Genomic DNA, 21,488 nt, shown 5'->3' with positions numbered 1-21,488 from the left:
CATTTTGACGACATGGGTGATACAGGTTCTTACACTAAGACACGGTATAATACGGAAATGAAACGATTTAGTACGCAACGACACGTATCGTGACGTATATCATAGATACCAGGACTTAATTTAGTATATACGCCAGACGCGCGTTTCGTCTACAAAAGACTCATCAGTGACGCTCGAATCCAAATAAAGTACGGTATGTTCGACGGACAAACAACGGTATAAGTAAGGGTGATTACGAATTTGAACAGTCAGAAAGTATTTATCTGTCTGTCTGTCCTATAGTACGAACCGTCTCATTTCTATAGTTTACTTGTTATTCATAATTTCTATATGGCAGTCAATCGTAGATTATTTTTCGTTATTGTTAAATAAATTATTTATCTATCTGTCTGTACTATGTGGTGTTATTTATAACCCTCAGACTAACGACATGTAGCAGCTCTTGAAACATATTTAGAACTATTCTTTCAAAGTTCTTAAATGTAGTTGAATTATCCACACACAATTCAGTCAATCAGGGACTCAAACTGGTTATGGATAGGGAAGTCAGTCCCTAGTCCACCATTTTCTCTGCCTCCTGTAACCTCTGCGTCTGTCATCAAGTATCTTGACCTTGTCATATCAATATCCATTTCTAGCCAATTAATTGCAAGAAGTAGTTGTTGATTATTCATGATGGATAATCATCATGTATATCGCAACGTCAAGACATAGAATAAGTAGAGCCCTATAAGTATGGAGTATTTTTACAGAAGCCTTAATTTCAGTTTGTCGTCGTAATACTGTAGATTCATTATTATTCGTCAGATACCCATATACGTGGGTTTCATGGGTTTTGTGGGTAAAGGTGAATCACGAATTTTAATGTTGAACGAACATAAATATACTATAAAGTTGTATCCAGACTTTGGCAGAATCACGAAATCAAATATCCACGAAAATGCAAGATTTTCGCAATCCACGAACATTGGTACAAACGAAAGTAAAAGAGTCCAAAGTATTTAGTATTTTGTCGTGTTGTAATGGAGTAAACCGTAGTAGACTTTCAGAACCCTGGCTGATACTTACAATGTAGCTATCTGAATTGGAACGTAATGAAATCGTACCGTTCCGTGACACATTATTGTATCATATACTGCAGCTGTGCTATTTGAGCAGTCATTGACCGTATATTCATATGTCAGATGAATTATTTAATGCTTCTTATACCAAGGTTCTTTATACTATCTGTTGTAAAACTGTGAGGGTATCTACACAAAGACAACTTTAGAGGGTAAAATAATTGAATGCCAACTACTTCAAGAATAGATTACCAAAGCTGTATTTTTTAAAACTTTTTGTAATTTTTGGTCCTCAATGCTCTTAAACTTCTCTATTTGGCCTTTTTAACATTTTTTTATTCAAGCGTCACTGCTGAGTCCTTTGTAGACGAAACGCGCGTCTGGCGCAAATCAAATATTACAATCCTTGTATATATGATGAGTTTATTTAAACAAAATGGAATAAGGTGGTTTGAAGGTGTAGACATTCATGTGTATGCCTAACACGTTATACATATGTCAATTTCAGTAGAAAGAGTGAAAGCCAAATACCAAAACATTCAACATTGATGTCAGATAGACGATAAATGGCATTCTAACCTTAGCCAGAGATTCAATGACTACATTTAGAACAGAAAATCGAACAAAAAAAATCATTTATTAATTATTAATTCATATTTGTAGTGGTGATCATATAAAAGTGGGTTAATACCTTGAAAATGAACTAATATAATTTAGAAAGTAAGGGTAACACCACTTTTTTTTGGTCAAAAGTAAGACAACAGAAAACGAAAATACTTTAAGTAAAGCAAGGTTTCATGACTCAACAATATATTACAAGTTTTGAGAACTAATAAAGACTCAGCAGATAAGAACTTTCGACACGAAACAATATAAATATCATGTAACTGTTTTCCTTCGGTACTATCAGTATCGCATTTTATTTTAATGTTTTCCCATGGGTTTAATGTTTTTTAATTGTTTATTTTTTTACCTTTTTTTTTAATTTTCGGTCATTGTGTATGCTGTTTCTATCTAACTTTCGATTTCCTTTGGTTCTTCCTGGTCTTTTTATTTGCATTATTACTGATTGTTCTATTAATTGAAATGTCCTTTGTGTGTTCTAGTGTAACATCACTACATAGAAAGACTTTCTATAAAATATCAATTGAAACTCCATTAAAAGACAACTTCTGATTTTCTTTGTTGTTTGTGTTATACCGGCGTCACACATCAACGAAAAGCTCAAATGTACGCCGGGCGTGGTAAATAATCATGTACGCTGTCAATACGCAAGTAATTTTGGATGCTTTCAACCTGTCAATCATATCTGGTGTGTGCAAAACGAGCTTTAAGCGTGTGTTGGGCGTACGATAAGCGTTCTTGGGATCATAATCCATGCTTCGGCGCGTTGGGGACGTTTAAGTATGGAATGTTTGTTAAAGACACATCCGGCATACGTTCTAGTTAAAGTCGAACAATCTTGAAGCGTGTACAACTTGTCACAAAATTATATGTAGCGTTTTCAACGTATTTATTACGTGCGTGTAGCGTACAGGTTTCCTCTGGCGTGCATCTAAGTTAACGTATACCGACTTTGTAATTTTTCTGGAGCACGGCGGTCGATACGCCAATGTGTGACATTTTCGTTTGCAACAAAACTCCATTTATTTATATATAAAATAATTCATGATTTCCTCTGGTAAACGGTGTAGGAGTACATTCACTGCCATTAGTATTGACTGCGAGGCCTTGAGGGTAAAAATTGAAAAAACATTTGTTTTTTTCAAACTAATTACCCCATTTATTATACAATAATCTTTACATATATTAAATGCCATTTGTTTCGTATAGATCTAAATACACCGGAAGTGATTCAGTACATTGCATTTTATTGAGGTTTACATAATCTTTTTTGACATGTGTATCATGAATATTTTCGTAATCTTTGTAAGTTGACGTCCTTTTGGATGTATTGCTGTTTTTAGAATTATCATTCTGTATGTTTATGCATGTTTGTAGAGTACTAGTATTTAGTATGGAATATGGACGAATAACCGTTTGTGATTGCAAGTCTGTGTAGCTAGCCAGTCCTTCACTGGAAGGCCTTTCTGGTGAAGATTTTTTGGTGCACACAGTCCTTGAAGAATTTATTTGCTTTTCTCCATTGTCCATACTAGCTTCCAAATGTAATCTAAAAATAAAATTCCCGTATACAATAACAATATACATGTAGTTAATGGAATAATAGTTGTACTAACATTTATAATAAACTGAAAGAAAGCGAGTATGTATTATGCAAATATCTCCTATCAAATTTACGTAGAAACAGATTCTGTAAGAGCTCACATGGGTATAGAAATATGGTAATTCCTGAATTTCTCTCCTTCCCGAAGTAAAACCCTTTATAAAGTGGGGCGACCGTTTAGCTTAGCTGAATGCATAAATTGACAGTCACGTCCGGTCAGAATGGAGACGTTAAAATTTGGTTGATCCTGATACCCTCGGGGAAATAAATCTCCAACAGCAGTGGCATCGGCCCAGTGGTTGTAAATAAACTCATCATAGATACCAGGACTAAATTTAGTATATACGCCAGACGCGCGTTTCGTCTACAAAAGACTCATCAGTGACGCTCGAATCCAAAAAGTTAGAAAAGCCAAATAAAGTACGAAGTTGAAGAGCATTGAGGACCAAAATTCCTAAAAGTTTTGCCAAATACAGCTAAGGTAATCTATGCCTGAGGTAGAAATCCTTAGTATTTCAAAAAAATCAAAAATTTGTAAGGGGATTGAACTCATAAAGTGAATTTAATAAACGCTTATCCCACCCTTTCCCACCACTGTCTACCTCCAAGACCAACAATCAATCAATCAATCGTGACGATTAATATTTTCAGCAATAGAGTTTTCGAACCTGGCAAGTGCTTTCGTCATGTAGCACTAACTATATTTTCAAGAGTCAGAAGTAAAATCACAAAAATACTGAACTCCGAGGAAAATTCCATCAGAAAGTCTCAATTCACATGGCAAAATCAAATGACAAAACACGTCAAACGTATGGACAACAACTGTCATATTCCTGACTTGGTACAGGCATTTTCAAATGTAGAAAATGGTGGATTGAACCTGGTTTTATAGCGCTAAACCTCTCACTTTTACAACAGTGTCATCAACTTCCGTTATATTTACAACGAGTGATTTTATTTGCTAACACAATACGAAACTTATAAATTTAAAGATTGTGCATTAATAATTTCGATTTTACATAAATTCATTGTACATTTTTTGTAAGCGGTTTCATTTCAATTGCAATTCTCAAATTGTCTCAAGAGCTAGGTTAGATATAAGAGCCAAACTAGCAATGACAAAGCCGTACATTCTATAATATTAGGAGAATTTTTTTTTATTATAACGAATGCTATGTGAAGCAAGATATTGTCCTACAAAATATTGTTCCATGAAGCCAATATTTCATTGACTTTGTTTCATGAAATGTTGTCCCTATCTATGAAATAATGTAAAGAGAAGGACAAATTTCCATATGAAATTTTGTCGTTGTACGTACTATTCATAGATGAATAGTGTGAAATGTTGTCTGGTTAAAGTGGGGGATATCCAATGTTGTATATTGTGGCATTTACCATAGATCAGCGTTTTTTTTTTATTCATGCAACATTTATTTCCTCAACTGAATTGGTTGCGCAATCAAAAAGCGATTCTCATGATACCACCATAATTGTCATAATAATTTTTTTCATAAAAAAAATAAAACTTGCACAATATGAATTATTTGTTTGAACAAAAACAAAACCATACCGTAATCTGTATGCACAGGAGACTAAAAAACAAATCAAAGCAGCTCCTCCGATGACACCAATAATAATTTCTGGAATATAAAATATATATCATAATATTGATAAAGACTTTTATTATGTTAAAGTACTGTAATAATAAACTTCCTCTTTTTAGCTCACCCGAGCCATGTCAAAAGTAAAATAACATAAAACCCCGAACTCGGAGGAAAATTCAAAACGGAAAGACCCTAATCAAATAGCAAAATCAAAAGTTCAAACACATCAAACGAATGGATAACAACTGTCATATTCCTGACTTGATACAGATTCTTATGTGGATAATGACGGATTAAACCTGGTTTTATAGCTAGCTTTACCTCTCACCTGTATGACAGTCGCATCTAATTGTGAGTTATCGCCATTACTTTGCGGCCGTCGTCGTTGGCATAAACTTTAAAAAAAATCTTCTCTGAAACTACTCCTCCAATTTCAACTTAAATTAGGCTGAAAGTTTCGAATCTTATGGTATCTAGCTATATATTGAATAAAGTATACGTGTTTTTTTTATTCCTGTCAGTCAACAAACATGATGGCCGTGGCAAAACACATAACATAGGGGTAAATGTTTAGCCAAGTAAGATCTACAAATAAGTCGAAATGACCGAAATCATCCGATGATTCATTAATTCAATAGTTATTGCAATTGAAAGATGATTTTTTTTTAAATCGATTTCCTTAGTTTTTTTTACAGAAATTATGATAGATAGAAACTTATAATGGCACGTTAAGATACATTATTTTACATTTAACTGCAAAGAAATCATTGATGTAAGATCAATCCCAAGAAATTAAAGATGAGCGAAACGCTATGAGAAGGCTCTTGTTTGAAGGCCCATTATCAAAGCACATATATATGCCTTCCCCACACAGAGATTGTATTTCAGGTCCTTATTGATAAAGGCTTTATTATATTGTTTTATTTTATTACTCTACGACCATAATGTCAAGTCTGCTTTTTTAGAGGAAAACATCTTTTTAAGGTGGTACCTAACACTACAGGGAGATAACTCTGTAAAGTCAGCTAAACGTTTTAATTACATTGTGTTGTAAAGGGAATTACAAGCTTCTCAAAGATCAATATTGGTGTTTGTCAAACTGCTATATAACCAGTGTAATTTTTCTGACAAAACCGTTGGTTCAAAATTTTTGAATTTTTCATATTTTTGTTAAAGGGTCAAAATTAATACTTTGTCAAAATTTTATCAAAATTAAACGAGCCAAATTAATTTTAGTGAAAGTGTTAGGTACCACCTTAAATTTGAAGAAAGACTAAACTGTTTCCTTTTGTATTCGTTCTGGTAAATGCATAAGATCTTGTATTTCATTACTATTTGTAACGGTGAAGTATTTTTTATATTGTGCAAACAAAATATAATTGTAAGGACGGTATGACTATTCCATGCGTTATTAGAATATGTGACCTTTTATAGCTGACTATCAGGTTTGGTGTTTTCGCATTGGTGAAGGTCGTTAGTGGCCTTTGTTTACTTACATTCAATTCCGTTGAACTTTTGGTGAACAGTTGTCTCATTGGCGAACATACCACATCTCCTTATTTAAATATGCAAGCTTTCCTTCAGTAACATCGATCATTCTTTGGAACGGTATACTATTATAAACCTTATAACTAGTATAAAGCTTTTCAAAAGTAAGAAATATGTACATTTTGTAAAGGCCTTTTATAGCTCACTATGTGTAATGTTTTAATGCCCTATATATGTTAACATCTTCGTTCTGTTTTATTTGGTTGGTAGTTGTCTTATTGGCAATCATACCACATCATCTTATTTGCATATAAACTATTTTCAACAGAGACAATACTGAATTTGATGAAGAGTCAAAAGGTTACCGTTTTGTGTGCTTTCTCTAAAAAGTACTTTCGTTTCAATAGCAATTTTGAAGTTGTAGATTTAGAAATTAAATCAGTTAAATATAGTTAAGCCAACTTGACAATGGGAAAGCCATACATTTAACAATATATAGGGAATTTAAGTTATCATTTCAAATGCTATGTTTGAAGCCAAATATTGTTCCATCAAGACAATAGTTCATGCCTATGTATCATGAAATGCTGTCTCTAACTATGAAATAATGTTAAGAAAAAGGGAAAACAAATACATATGAAATTAAGTAATTGTATCGATGTTCAATAATAATTCCCTAGATGAATAGTATGAAACGATATCTTGTTTATATTCAGACAATGTTTCATGGATAAATCGTCATGAAATTTTTATCTCGTATATACAAAATTTAGTCCTGGTATCTATGATGAGTTTATATACCATTAAGCTAAGGGAGGGCTATTAGCATTCAACATTTTGGATATTAATATTCTTAAAGTGCTTTACTTGATTGATATAAACAAACATACCTGCATAATTAATTTTTGCAGCAATTTATGATTATCTACATAATGATGAAAAATGAAATGGACACGGTATAGTGGCATATCAAAGATAGTCGGGTAACCGGTTACTATATAAAAACAGTTACAACAATGTATTCGACGACCTTTGAGATATCTCTACCTCATTATTGATTATAGAATTTCCAATTCCAATGATCATAAATTGTACTTTATAGTGTTACGTTTATTATCTTACCATCTATTGCTCCATCTTTATCAGCACTTTTGTAAAAATCTGCAAGTAACATTATACGTAAATATGTAAACATGTACTAATATTTGTAACATGTACATTTTAATTCACTGTTTTTGTTTTACCGTCCATGACGTCCTGACGTGAAGACAACTTATACATCCCCCAACAAAACGACACTAGGTACAGATGTGAGAGTACTACATTGTAATATTTACTGACAGCTGGTTAAAAAAACAAACAAAAAAACCCTAATAAAACAAAATAAAGCATCCAAGACTAAAATATCATTCAGTTCACATTCAACATCAAATGGATTTAGTATAAAGACGTCATAAACAGTCAGAAAAAACCTGACCTAGTGCAATTGCGATATACAAGTATCCACAGATTGTAGAGCCATGAACGTGCAAATGTATATGTTACTGGCATTTTCTAAATTTGCGCATTTTATAAAATGACTGAATTTTCAGGCAATCTATAAAAAATGTCTTACCTTGACAGGCATTATTTAAAATGACTGAAAATACCTCATATTGTAAAATAATTGAAATTTTCAATCAAAATTCAACAAATTGCCTGTAAAGTTTCAGGCAACTTGTAGAAAGATGTATCATTGAGATGCATATGACAAAAAGTTAACAAAAACACAATATCTTGCAAAGAAAATAACGTATGATTCGGTAGAATTAATTTATTCTTCAGAAAGGTTTGTATATCATATAATATGTTCTTTTTTTAACGTTAAGTATGCAATTACTCTGTATTTCAGATGCTAGTAGTGATTTAGAAAAAGCATATGACTTATATACAAAACGTATAACGACTTACCATCTACTAATCCATCTTTGTCAGTACTATTCTTAAAATCTGCAAGTAAAATTGAACACAAATATGTTAACATATAGTAATATTGATAGGTCCAGCATCATAGATTTTGTTTGAGTTACGTCATACAAACTGTTTTTGTAAATTAAATTATCTGATTGTACATATATTACACGTGTTCAATGTCCATGCTTTTTTTTTATTGTTTACTATAAGGTGACAATCGGTAAAACTACGGCTTCAAAATACGACAATTTCTCTCTCGAAGATGACACTAAATTGAGGACCCAATTGAGTTAATTTTATGTCCTAAAGTAAGATAGTATGTACTCTCCTTACGGTACATTTTGAATTTTTAGATTTAAAATACAGGTTCTTCGTAATCGGCTCTCTCTTAAAGTCATAAGAATCATCAAATTAAAAAAAAATAGTGCATATGTTTTTTATAACTCAATGGATAGTTTTCATTATAAAAAATTATCAACATATACTGTTTTCTGAAGAAAATTCTTTAATGTGTTCATAATTAGAAGAAGTTTACTTTATTTTATTCCAGGAAGCAATTCCCCGACATATTTTCCGTATGCAAAGTGACCTCCGTGTGACCCATCTCGTAAAAATCTGGTGATCGCAAAACGCATGGATGTCCTTAAAATAAACTATTATCTGATTGTACATGTTAACACGTGCTCAATATCTATGCTTTTTGTTGTGTGTTGACAAACAGGTGACAATCGTTAAACTTCGGCTTCAAAATACGAAATTAATTACCTGCCATATTACACTGACCGATTGAAAAAAAATTGACGATTATACGAAATTTATGCGAAAAAAATGATAAATCGTGCACAGAAGACTAAGTTTATGATGTTTTAAAAAACGTCTAAGGTAACTCGTCATAACGATTTTTTTGGTATCTTTAAAATGTGTCAGGATTAACGAGTTTAATAATAGGATCTCAGCATTTTAATTTCGAATAGATGACCATCAAAATGCACTTCATGTACTTTCCTGTTGATTACGTTTTCAGACAACTTTAAAATGGAGTTTAAAATGCAGTTTAAAATGGAGTTTCTACCACTGACTACAAATTTAAACAGAATAATATCTGTATTTTCATGCAAGTACCGAATAACTGGCTACTGGTCTGGTTTTAAACTCGTGAACAAACAGTTGTGTAATTGGTAATCATACCACATCTTCTCAGTTTTACTGACAAACTCTAAATTCTATGTGTCGGTTTCTTTGGCTATTTGTTCCTTGTATCATAAATAATGTAGCGTCATGTAGACTAACTAGATATCATTGAGATGGAAGCCATCTCTGTGGGCCCCGCTGTCAATAACGTGGGGTAATAGTGATAGTACTATTTCATAGTATAATAGTGATATGACTGCATGATGTGAACTAATTGTTGACTACTCTAAGGAGTCTCATGTGTGATTTCAATCTAAGATTTTAAGTTAAAACTGATAAATATTCTCATCTTACTTTCATAGTATAATAGTGATATGACTGCATGATGTGAACTAATTGTTGACTACTCTAAGGTGACTTCTGGATGTATGGATTGATGTTTGAACAATATGTTTAAAGGTGCTGCCCAATTGATATTTGTCACATATTTTTAGAATTATGCCTTCAATATATTATGACCCACCAAGTATAAAGTATGAAATATTAACGGTTCTCGAGAGGTAGAGCGGACACAATTTGTTAAGAACAACAAACGGATGGACAGACTGACAGACTGACCTTAGACCTAGGATGCATACATTATGACACATTCTCTGGTGTTGGTTTATATATATGTTAAGTTGAAAATGTTTGTCAGGTATAAAGTATGAAATAATAACAGCTGTCCTCTCAAAATATAGTGTGGATCAAATTTGTTAGCGATGGACAGACCAACAGACAGACAGACAGACCTTTGACCTAGGAAGTGGTACATACATCATGACACACCCTCTGGTGTTGGTTAAAATGGATGTCAAGTATAATATTTGAAATCATAATGGTTCTCAAGATATAGAGCGGACACAATCTTCACCACAGGACACAGGATTGTCAACTGAAACCCAAGTTTTTTTGACGTTGACCTTTGACCTAGGAAGTTGTACATACATCATGACACGCCCTCTGGTGGTGGTTAAAATGGATGTCAAGTATAAACTTTGAAATCATAACGGCTATCTAGATTTGGAGCGGACACAATCCCACAGGACACGGGGTTGTCAACTCTAAACCAAAGTTTTTGACCTTGACCTTTGACCTAGGAAGTTGAACATACATCATGACACGCCCTCTGGTGGTTGTTAAAATGGATGTCAAGTATAAACTTTGAAATCATAACCGTTATCTAGATTTGGAGCGGACACAATCCCACAGGACATGGGGTTGTCAACTCTAAACCAAAGTTTTTGACCTTGACCTTTGACCTAGGAAGTTGTACATACATCATGACACGCCCTCTGGTGGTTGTTGAAATGGATGTCAAGTATAAACTTTGAAATCATAACGGTTATCTAGATATGGAGCGGACACGATCTTCACCACAGGACAGGGGGTTGTCAACTAAAACCAAATTTTTTGACCTTGACCTTTGACCTAGAAAGTTGTACATAAAACATGACACACCCTCTGGTGTTGGTTGATAATCATATTAAGTATTAAGTATCAGATGCTAGTAGTGATTTAGAAAAAGCATATGACTTATATACAAAACGTATAACGACTTACCATCTACTAATCCATCTTTGTCAGTACTATTCTTAAAATCTGCAAGTAAAATTGAACACAAATATGTTAACATATAGTAATATTGATAGGTCCAGCATCATAGATTTTGTTTGAGTTACGTCATACAAACTGTTTTTGTAAATTAAATTATCTGATTGTACATATATTACACGTGTTCAATGTCCATGCTTTTTTTTTATTGTTTACTATAAGGTGACAATCGGTAAAACTACGGCTTCAAAATACGACAATTTCTCTCTCGAAGATGACACTAAATTGAGGACCCAATTGAGTTAATTTTATGTCCTAAAGTAAGATAGTATGTACTCTCCTTACGGTACATTTTGAATTTTTAGATTTAAAATACAGGTTCTTCGTAATCGGCTCTCTCTTAAAGTCATAAGAATCATCAAATTAAAAAAAAATAGTGCATATGTTTTTTATAACTCAATGGATAGTTTTCATTATAAAAAATTATCAACATATACTGTTTTCTGAAGAAAATTCTTTAATGTGTTCATAATTAGAAGAAGTTTACTTTATTTTATTCCAGGAAGCAATTCCCCGACATATTTTCCGTATGCAAAGTGACCTCCGTGTGACCCATCTCGTAAAAATCTGGTGATCGCAAAACGCATGGATGTCCTTAAAATAAACTATTATCTGATTGTACATGTTAACACGTGCTCAATATCTATGCTTTTTGTTGTGTGTTGACAAACAGGTGACAATCGTTAAACTTCGGCTTCAAAATACGAAATTAATTACCTGCCATATTACACTGACCGATTGAAAAAAAATTGACGATTATACGAAATTTATGCGAAAAAAATGATAAATCGTGCACAGAAGACTAAGTTTATGATGTTTTAAAAAACGTCTAAGGTAACTCGTCATAACGATTTTTTTGGTATCTTTAAAATGTGTCAGGATTAACGAGTTTAATAATAGGATCTCAGCATTTTAATTTCGAATAGATGACCATCAAAATGCACTTCATGTACTTTCCTGTTGATTACGTTTTCAGACAACTTTAAAATGGAGTTTAAAATGCAGTTTAAAATGGAGTTTCTACCACTGACTACAAATTTAAACAGAATAATATCTGTATTTTCATGCAAGTACCGAATAACTGGCTACTGGTCTGGTTTTAAACTCGTGAACAAACAGTTGTGTAATTGGTAATCATACCACATCTTCTCAGTTTTACTGACAAACTCTAAATTCTATGTGTCGGTTTCTTTGGCTATTTGTTCCTTGTATCATAAATAATGTAGCGTCATGTAGACTAACTAGATATCATTGAGATGGAAGCCATCTCTGTGGGCCCCGCTGTCAATAACGTGGGGTAATAGTGATAGTACTATTTCATAGTATAATAGTGATATGACTGCATGATGTGAACTAATTGTTGACTACTCTAAGGAGTCTCATGTGTGATTTCAATCTAAGATTTTAAGTTAAAACTGATAAATATTCTCATCTTACTTTCATAGTATAATAGTGATATGACTGCATGATGTGAACTAATTGTTGACTACTCTAAGGTGACTTCTGGATGTATGGATTGATGTTTGAACAATATGTTTAAAGGTGCTGCCCAATTGATATTTGTCACATATTTTTAGAATTATGCCTTCAATATATTATGACCCACCAAGTATAAAGTATGAAATATTAACGGTTCTCGAGAGGTAGAGCGGACACAATTTGTTAAGAACAACAAACGGATGGACAGACTGACAGACTGACCTTAGACCTAGGATGCATACATTATGACACATTCTCTGGTGTTGGTTTATATATATGTTAAGTTGAAAATGTTTGTCAGGTATAAAGTATGAAATAATAACAGCTGTCCTCTCAAAATATAGTGTGGATCAAATTTGTTAGCGATGGACAGACCAACAGACAGACAGACAGACCTTTGACCTAGGAAGTGGTACATACATCATGACACACCCTCTGGTGTTGGTTAAAATGGATGTCAAGTATAATATTTGAAATCATAATGGTTCTCAAGATATAGAGCGGACACAATCTTCACCACAGGACACAGGATTGTCAACTGAAACCCAAGTTTTTTTGACGTTGAACTTTGACCTAGGAAGTTGTACATACATCATGACACGCCCTCTGGTGGTGGTTAAAATGGATGTCAAGTATAAACTTTGAAATCATAACGGCTATCTAGATTTGGAGCGGACACAATCCCACAGGACACGGGGTTGTCAACTCTAAACCAAAGTTTTTGACCTTGACCTTTGACCTAGGAAGTTGAACATACATCATGACACGCCCTCTGGTGGTTGTTAAAATGGATGTCAAGTATAAACTTTGAAATCATAACCGTTATCTAGATTTGGAGCGGACACAATCCCACAGGACATGGGGTTGTCAACTCTAAACCAAAGTTTTTGACCTTGACCTTTGACCTAGGAAGTTGTACATACATCATGACACGCCCTCTGGTGGTTGTTGAAATGGATGTCAAGTATAAACTTTGAAATCATAACGGTTATCTAGATATGGAGCGGACACGATCTTCACCACAGGACAGGGGGTTGTCAACTAAAACCAAATTTTTTGACCTTGACCTTTGACCTAGAAAGTTGTACATAAAACATGACACACCCTCTGGTGTTGGTTGATAATCATATTAAGTATTAAGTATGAAATCATAATGGTTCTCTAGATATGGAGCGGACACGAAAGTGTTACGGACGGACGGACGGACGGACGGACGGACAGACGGACGGACGGAAAGACGGACAGACGGACGGACGGACAGACTGATCACTATAGGGCGACCCGCCTTAGTCGGCGGGGCCCTAATTATTGGTCAGTGCACTTTTCTGCAAACCTTTAAAAACTTAACTTTGAAACAATAACACCACATTTATTTATGTTATATTGATATATAAGATAGAATTTATGTTTACCGTTTGCACAGAAGGTCCATGTTCCTGTTGCACCAAAACCTGTAGATATTCCAGCATCAATAATCGTCAGAGGTGCTGGGTCCAACCATGCCATGATAGTTTCCACAGTACTGTTCTTCATTATATATCTTACAGAGATGTTTCCATTAGACCAATCTATATTAAACTGCCTTACTTCTGTGCAATTGAGATATCCTTTTCGTGCTCGTTCAACAAATGATTGCCCTTGTTTTCTTTTGCGAATATTTGACATTGTGTTTCTATACCCTCCGATAACAATTTCATAGAGGACACTTTCGTCAGTAATGATATCAAAGTCTTTAGGCAGCAAGGCAACATGTACGTCATTACATGCTTGCACGTGAAAGGAAAACGATTCTTTATCAGAAATAAACAAACCATGAGTTGACAAGATAAATGGTCGATACGCATATTTGTTAGGCGTATGTAGAATCGTTTTGTTTTCACAATCTAAAATGTAAAAAAAATATGTCGTTAAAAGGAGTAGGTTCAGTAAGACCCTTTCAGCTTTTTATTGGAAAGTAGAATACTTCTGCCACATACATACGGACTGATTTTTTTTTACAATATAATGCACATATATCGGGGACTTGCATCACTAAGTCATGCTAAATTACTGAAATCTTCATAATTTTAGCATTTGAGTGAAATTTTATATGGGTTTCGTCTTCAATGGAAGTGGCTGCATTCGTGTTCATTTTTAATATTTAATTGTAAGTTGTATTAGATGATAATACATAACATATATAAAGGTTGAGGATGAACACGGTAGCGGCCACTTTCATTTTTGACAAAAACTATCTGAAAAGTTACATATTATGACATATAAAAAAGAAGATGTGGTATGATTGCCAATGAGACAACACATAAACAAACGACAACCACTGAATTACAGGCTCCTGACTTGGAACAGGCATATCCATAAATAATGTGGGGTTAAACATGTTAGCGGGATCCCAACCCTCCCCCTAACCTGGGACAGTAGTATAACAGTACAACATAAGAACGAACTATAAAAATTAGTTGAAAAAGGCTTAACTCATCAGATGGACAAAAATACAAGTGGACGTGGCCGGTTACTTATACATACCGACACAAAAAGACACAATGAACAGATCTGAGAGTACTCGCAGTTATCTGACATCATAGTTGATTTTTCATATTTAAGCTTGAATATGAGCGTCTGAAATGACTAATTCAGTTCAAATCTTTCACATAAACTAATTGAATCGACTGAAGAAGACACGTCAGTGTTTAAAAAGTGTACAAAATCTTTCTTCAGATGAATCTGAAATTTGAGGCCAAAATAGGCTCTTACCGAACCTACTCCTTTGAACGAACAATCAATGCTACACATATAAATTAAAGAATTTAAAATAGATGTTTAAATGGATGCTATGTTTTTTCTCACTAAATTGAGGACCAAATTGATGTAATTTTATGTCCTAAAGTAAGATATTGTACTCTCCTTGTGGACATATATGTGCATGTATTTAAATCAAATGTGTATTTCACATATTATTGTTTTAATCTATCAAAGTATAACATCGTCCTGATTATGATTGAAATAGTTGTCATGGGACTTTAAGCTAATATTAAACAACAAATCAAATTAGATCAAAATACGGTTCATTTTTTACTTTTGAGAGTTTAACATATGTTTGGCTGTCCAGGATGTAGGTTGAGGGCGTGCTAGCTGATAGTTGTCCCGGAGACGAATGTATTGTGTGTGGACAAAAATTGTTTTCTTTCCAAACAATGCAATCATATAGGGAGGGGCCTTTTATAGCTGACTTTGCGGTATGGGCTTTGCTGAACGCAGGATCATTCATAAACAACGGTAGATCCAATTTAACACATACTTGACGAATGTGTTACTATGGAGGTTTTTATTCAACATTTTTTTCTTTGTGCAATTAGAAAATTCTTATTTGAGCGGAGTTCCTAATTTAAATTGAAACCCTTCTAAAACAAATGGCTTATTCTTTGGTTTCAAGAATGTGTCCAATACAGTTTCTATGGACCAAAAGGGTACAATTCATTTTGATTTTTAAAGATCTTCTTCACAAGATCTACCGATACTTTACATTTCTTTATAAACTCAGTCGCTTTGTGACAACCTTGTTGGTGTTATCTGTCATGTGTTTTTATACCATTAAAAAAAAATTAAAAAAAATATAAATGACGTATTGCAAAAACATTATAGTAGTCAATGTTAGATATATAAGCTTTGCCCCCATGACCCGATATAGATAAATATAAACATATAAATGTGACTTGTGTACACGTGCAATAGCAAAATAAGAATTGTCCTATTTTTGTTTGATTTCAGATCATTCATGGAAAAGAGAATGATCAGGTTCATCATCATAGCTCCCAATACATTCTTTTAAAACTTTGCCCCACACCTCTATGTTAAAAGATTAATAAACGAGATACGATATTTACAGTGTTTGGTAAGAGAAATATGTGTATCGTATGCAGTTTTTAGTCAAAAGTTTTACATACCATTAGGAAAATAGCCACAATTTTTATTTCCAGTTTTTTCTTTAGACACAGTCTGTTCCCGGTTTACCTTGGTCGTTTGTATGAAAATGATGATAACACATGCAAGAAAACAGACGACACTTAAAAATATGAAAACTGTTATTGCTATTTTCCTTGATTGTAAATGACGTAGACATTTCCATTTTGTTGTTTTAAACTTTTTGGTCTGTAAGCTGTCATACACTACTGCAGAATCATGTTGATGAATTAAAGATTCGTATGTTTGTAGATTAGAAATTGTCGAGGTTTTAGATTCATCTTGGTGGTGGATAGTTTTTCCGTCTAATTCCTCGTAAATGCTATTATCCATTTCACTTACACTAATCTTTAATTCCATACAACTTTATAAATTAAAGTACAACTTAAGAAGTATCAATGGCTATACTAAACTTATTACAAAACAAATCGAACAAAATGCGGATATACATATATGTATATATATAACGTATGTGGTCATCATTTGTCATCAACGCATGACTTATTACAGGATATATAAATGATTATATTATAGATTGTACTTGTTTGTAACTTTTGTACATTTTTAATTTAAATCAGAAAGCCTGAGGACTAAAACATCTGGTTTTGAATCTTTACTTAAAAATATATTTACTTAGGTGTGTTTTTTTACCATAAATTGGCACCCATTCATCGTCACAGTTAGACGGAAATCGTATTTGCTTTTATATTCTGTCGTTCAATAAAAGTATAAATACTTGGCGCCCGTCGACTATTCCCTCGCTATGTCGTCAGTTAGTTCATGACACAGACAAATTTGACTGGATTTGAATGAATAAAAGGAAAATATTACGTGAAAGGCCAATATAAAGCCGGGAAAATGTAATATTACCCTTTTACCTACACAATATGTCTTTTAACGGGCCTATTCATATCATCAATTACTTTAAAAGTAAAAATGTTTTTCCCATTTTTTAAATTTTTTATTGAGTTTTTTTATTACACAAAAATGTAAAAGTAATGTATACATTAACTTTAATCTTCAGCATCTCATTGAATGAATAGTTTAACAATGATCTAGTAAGATAACCGATATACGAAATAAAAAAATAAATTGTGAAAAACACATAAAAATAAAAGGAGATGGGTGTGGTGTGTGTGAATGTGTTTAAGTGTGGGAATGAGACAGCAACCCAACCATAAAATTAACAAAATTAATAGATAGATGCGTCCTGAGTTTATAAAAATTGTAAATTAATTGAACAGCAACAAAATGGAATGTTTAAGATAGATAATGCATATTTTGATTTTTCATTCATTTGGCATACACAGCTGATCCTTTTTTTTTTTCAATTTTTTATCACATTTGTTATACGCTGAACTGATTACTTTATCTTTCAAAAGTACATGTATCAAATTTTATACTAATGTCAGATACGAAGGGGGATAATAACAAACAACAAGATTATTCTTCTTTAGTCCGTGCGTAAGCTTGACGAATACTTCTTTGGTCAAGTTTTTTTTTATCATGACGAAATTTGTTTGAAGTTATATGTTTTAATAATAAATTTTTACCTACAACATATGTCTTTAAAAAAAACTATAACATAAAGAACATGCTAGGGTAAGTAAAGATGATGATAATCATGGTTGGTTGCTTAACGTCCAGCTGCAAATTAATATGCATATTCAGGAAGAGAACATGTTACTATAGTAATATTAAATGAATATTTAACCTGATTGTTACTAGACCATTGTACACCGACACACTGAGCTGAATATTTAACATGCTAGCTCACAAGGTAATAGTCCACAAGAAGACGTTTCACCTTATCCGGACACATTATTCTGACTCGAACTCACGATCTACAGCACTCGATGCACAAACGCTACAACGAAATCACTAAGGCGGTGAATAATGGTAATGTCACATATAAAAAAAAAAGATGTGGTGCAATTGCCAATCCGACATCTCTCCACAAGAGACCAAATGACACATAAATTAAATTAACAGCTATAGGACACCGTACGTATGGCCTTCAACAATGAACAAAGCTCATACAACATAGTCCGCCTTGTTGAGCAAAGTGAATGTTAGCAATATTGCTATTCCTTAATTAAGATCAATTTCCTCAAAATTAATTTTACTTTTGCTTGAATAATCAAAAATACTGAATTTTTCGTTTCTGTTCTCTTACCTAAGTTTACCCGAAACTTCTACACAATACTTATTACAACAAAGCTTTGAGCAAGTACAAATTTTGGTAGCGTTACTTCTACCATTTTCAGTATTGTCCCTTTATATAATTTTATATGATATGAAAGCGTGGACATAATTTGTGACCCCAGGACACAATGTCGTTGAGTTTAAGGGAGGGTCGAGCGCTCACAAACCCACATGTGTAACCTTGCCACATTCTATATGTGCCCGTCACAAGACAAGAGCCTGTAGCTCAGTGACTGTCGTTGGTCCGTGTCTGTTTGCTTTTCGTTTATTGTTTCTGAATCGACTTGTTTCATATTTTAATGTTGGAGCCTAGCCAACTATATATTGTATGGGTTTTCATCATTGTTTAATTTAAGGCCACACATGTACAGTGGCCTCAAATTACTTATTTTTACTTTATTTGAACTGACATTACATATTCCATCAACTTGATATTTACAACAATGTATCAATTTAATAGTGCAAACACAGAAGGTCCAGCTGTTTGGCGTATAGTGCTCTCGGTCATTGTCAATTGAGCAGAAATACCGAAAACATTGAGCTCCATGGTATATTAAAAACGGGAAAGTCCATAAAAGTTGACTGAATCAAACGTTACCAAACGACTAATTACGATACTTTGATTCAAACTGATAATGTGAATCATTTGAGATAGATAATGGAAAAGCAATTGTAATAACTTTAACGGTACCAATTTTATTGCACCAGATGTGACAATTAAGAATACCAATAATTGCTTAAAGCTAGTTTAAAGTTAACTTGAAATTTAAGTTCCAAGACTTGACCTTCAGTCAGTATAGACTAGATCCAGAGAAATCCCACACCAGGCTTAGCAAAATTTTATCATGAGTCGTAATTTCAAGATAGTCAGGATATGTAAACAGTTTATATACAAATACAAAAATACAAATACAAAAATCAATGTTGATTAACAAAACTTCTCATGGAGCTTGTAACTTTTATAAAACAATTTCACCCAAAAGCAGAACTACAATGTAAGTTTTCGTCGTTTGTTTTTTTAAACTCGACATTATGTTGTCTTTTAAGCTATGGGCTTCATATTGAAACCGATATTCGCTGTATGCATACCTCAATCATTTAATGATCTATGATTTCAATTAATAATTACCAATAGATTACTGAACCATGTATATCTGATTCTATTTGCCTTGCTTCAAATTTCAATAATGAAAGTTTAACCATTATAATTATTATTGTTACAAGTTTATATACATTTAGGCTTAACATTATTTTTATGATGGAATAATATAAATAAACGACTAGAGATAAAGTGAATGTTAATATTTATATATGTTACAGTAAATAGGTGAAATTAGGAATTACATGTAATTCCTAAAATTTAGGAATTACAGGTAATCCCCGATGCACTTAGTTAATACAAGTAATTCCTAAAACGGCCCAGTTATTACCAGTAATTACTAATTTTAAAATGATTTTTTACACCTATTTACTGACTGCTAAAACAATGTTGTACAATGGTCAGATGATCAAAGGTTAGGGACCGGTCAAAATTTATCGTCACATAGGACCGGTGCAAAAAATAAAAACATTTAATAAAAGTTACAACCCTATGGCTTTCTGACTGAAAAAAAATGATGTCCTATGCCAACTTAGTAATAAAAAAGTTGGTGTCCTATCCTACTTTTCCAATGTATTGTAAATAATAGTATACTTTAATTAATAGAGGCATTTAACATATGTTGTCTTTATATGATCAAAAGCAACAGTTTCATGTTTTATTTTGTTGATTCACATACAATTACAGGCATGGCATTATCATAAATTATACTATGCATAATGCATTGAAAAACACAAATACATTGCATAATGCAATCAAACCACAAATAGGTGTTTGTTGAAGTGAAAAATTAATGAAGCTGCATGTATCTTATATAGAATTTTATTAATACCTTTAAATATTAATTATAAAAACAAGCTCCAGGAAAAACAGGAAACCGAATAGCATTTGGTTTAACTCTCTATATATATTTTAACCTGGAGACTAATAGGTTGTCTTGAAATGTGTTTTTTATTAGGAATGGTAATAATTGCTTTAACAATTTCCCATTTACAGAAAATTTACCTGATGTGACACTAAAATGATTTTTGCTTCTTTGTTGGTTGATGTAATGTGCATGATGTACATGATGTATGTTTGTTGCACTTCACCATATAAGTGAAATTGAATTTTACAGCAAAACAACAAAAAACTAAATGACATTGGATTCAGTAAGCTTGATATATATCTAAGATAGCTGCATAGTTTGATGAAAATCCAAGTTGATTTGAAAAAGTTATAAAAAACATTAAAGTCTACTATCTCTTTTTTGTCCAAATTGCAAATCCTAGCTTTTTTTACCAAGATTACTTTAATTCTTAAATTTTACAGCAATACAAAAAAAAATGAAATGGGATTCAGTAAGCTTGATATATATCTAAGATATCTGCATAGTTTGATGAAAATCCAAGTTGATTTGAAAAAGTTATAAAAAACATTAAAGTCTACTATCTCTTTTTTGTCCAAATTGCAAATCCTAGCTTTTTTTACCAAGATTACTTTAATTCTTAAATTTTACAGCAATACAAAAAAAATGAAATGGGATTCAGTAAGCTTGATATATATCTAAGATATCTGCATAGTTTGATGAAAATCCAAGTTGATTTGAAAAAGTTATTTAAAAAATTAAAGTGTACTATCTCTATTTTGTC

At 32.8% G+C, this 21,488-nt stretch overlaps 1 protein-coding gene across 2 annotated transcripts; it reads right to left on the bottom strand.

Moving 5' to 3' along the window:
* Positions 1 to 1,803: 1,803 nt before the first annotated feature.
* LOC134725237 (uncharacterized) lies at positions 1,804 to 17,014 on the bottom strand. Of its 2 annotated transcripts, none has more exons than XM_063588891.1 (6): positions 16,538 to 17,014; positions 14,009 to 14,479; positions 8,331 to 8,369; positions 7,503 to 7,541; positions 4,859 to 4,928; positions 1,804 to 3,234 (listed from the first exon to the last, which is right to left on the bottom strand). In XM_063588891.1, exons 1-6 carry the CDS (start codon positions 16,911 to 16,913, stop codon positions 2,871 to 2,873), a joined length of 1,359 nt encoding a protein of 452 aa, XP_063444961.1. In that variant the 5' UTR covers positions 16,914 to 17,014; the 3' UTR covers positions 1,804 to 2,870. The 2 variants fall into 2 exon arrangements, with proteins under 2 accessions (XP_063444961.1, XP_063444962.1); XM_063588892.1 differs by lacking the exon at positions 8,331 to 8,369 and adding an exon at positions 11,067 to 11,105 and having other exon boundaries at positions 16,538 to 17,013.
* Between the last annotated feature and the right edge of the window lie 4,474 nt (positions 17,015 to 21,488).

This window comes from Mytilus trossulus, chromosome 7, assembly GCF_036588685.1.
Source record: "Mytilus trossulus isolate FHL-02 chromosome 7, PNRI_Mtr1.1.1.hap1, whole genome shotgun sequence".
Taxonomy (NCBI): Eukaryota; Metazoa; Mollusca; class Bivalvia; order Mytilida; family Mytilidae; genus Mytilus; species Mytilus trossulus.
This window is presented reverse-complemented; position numbering and strand designations above follow the sequence as displayed.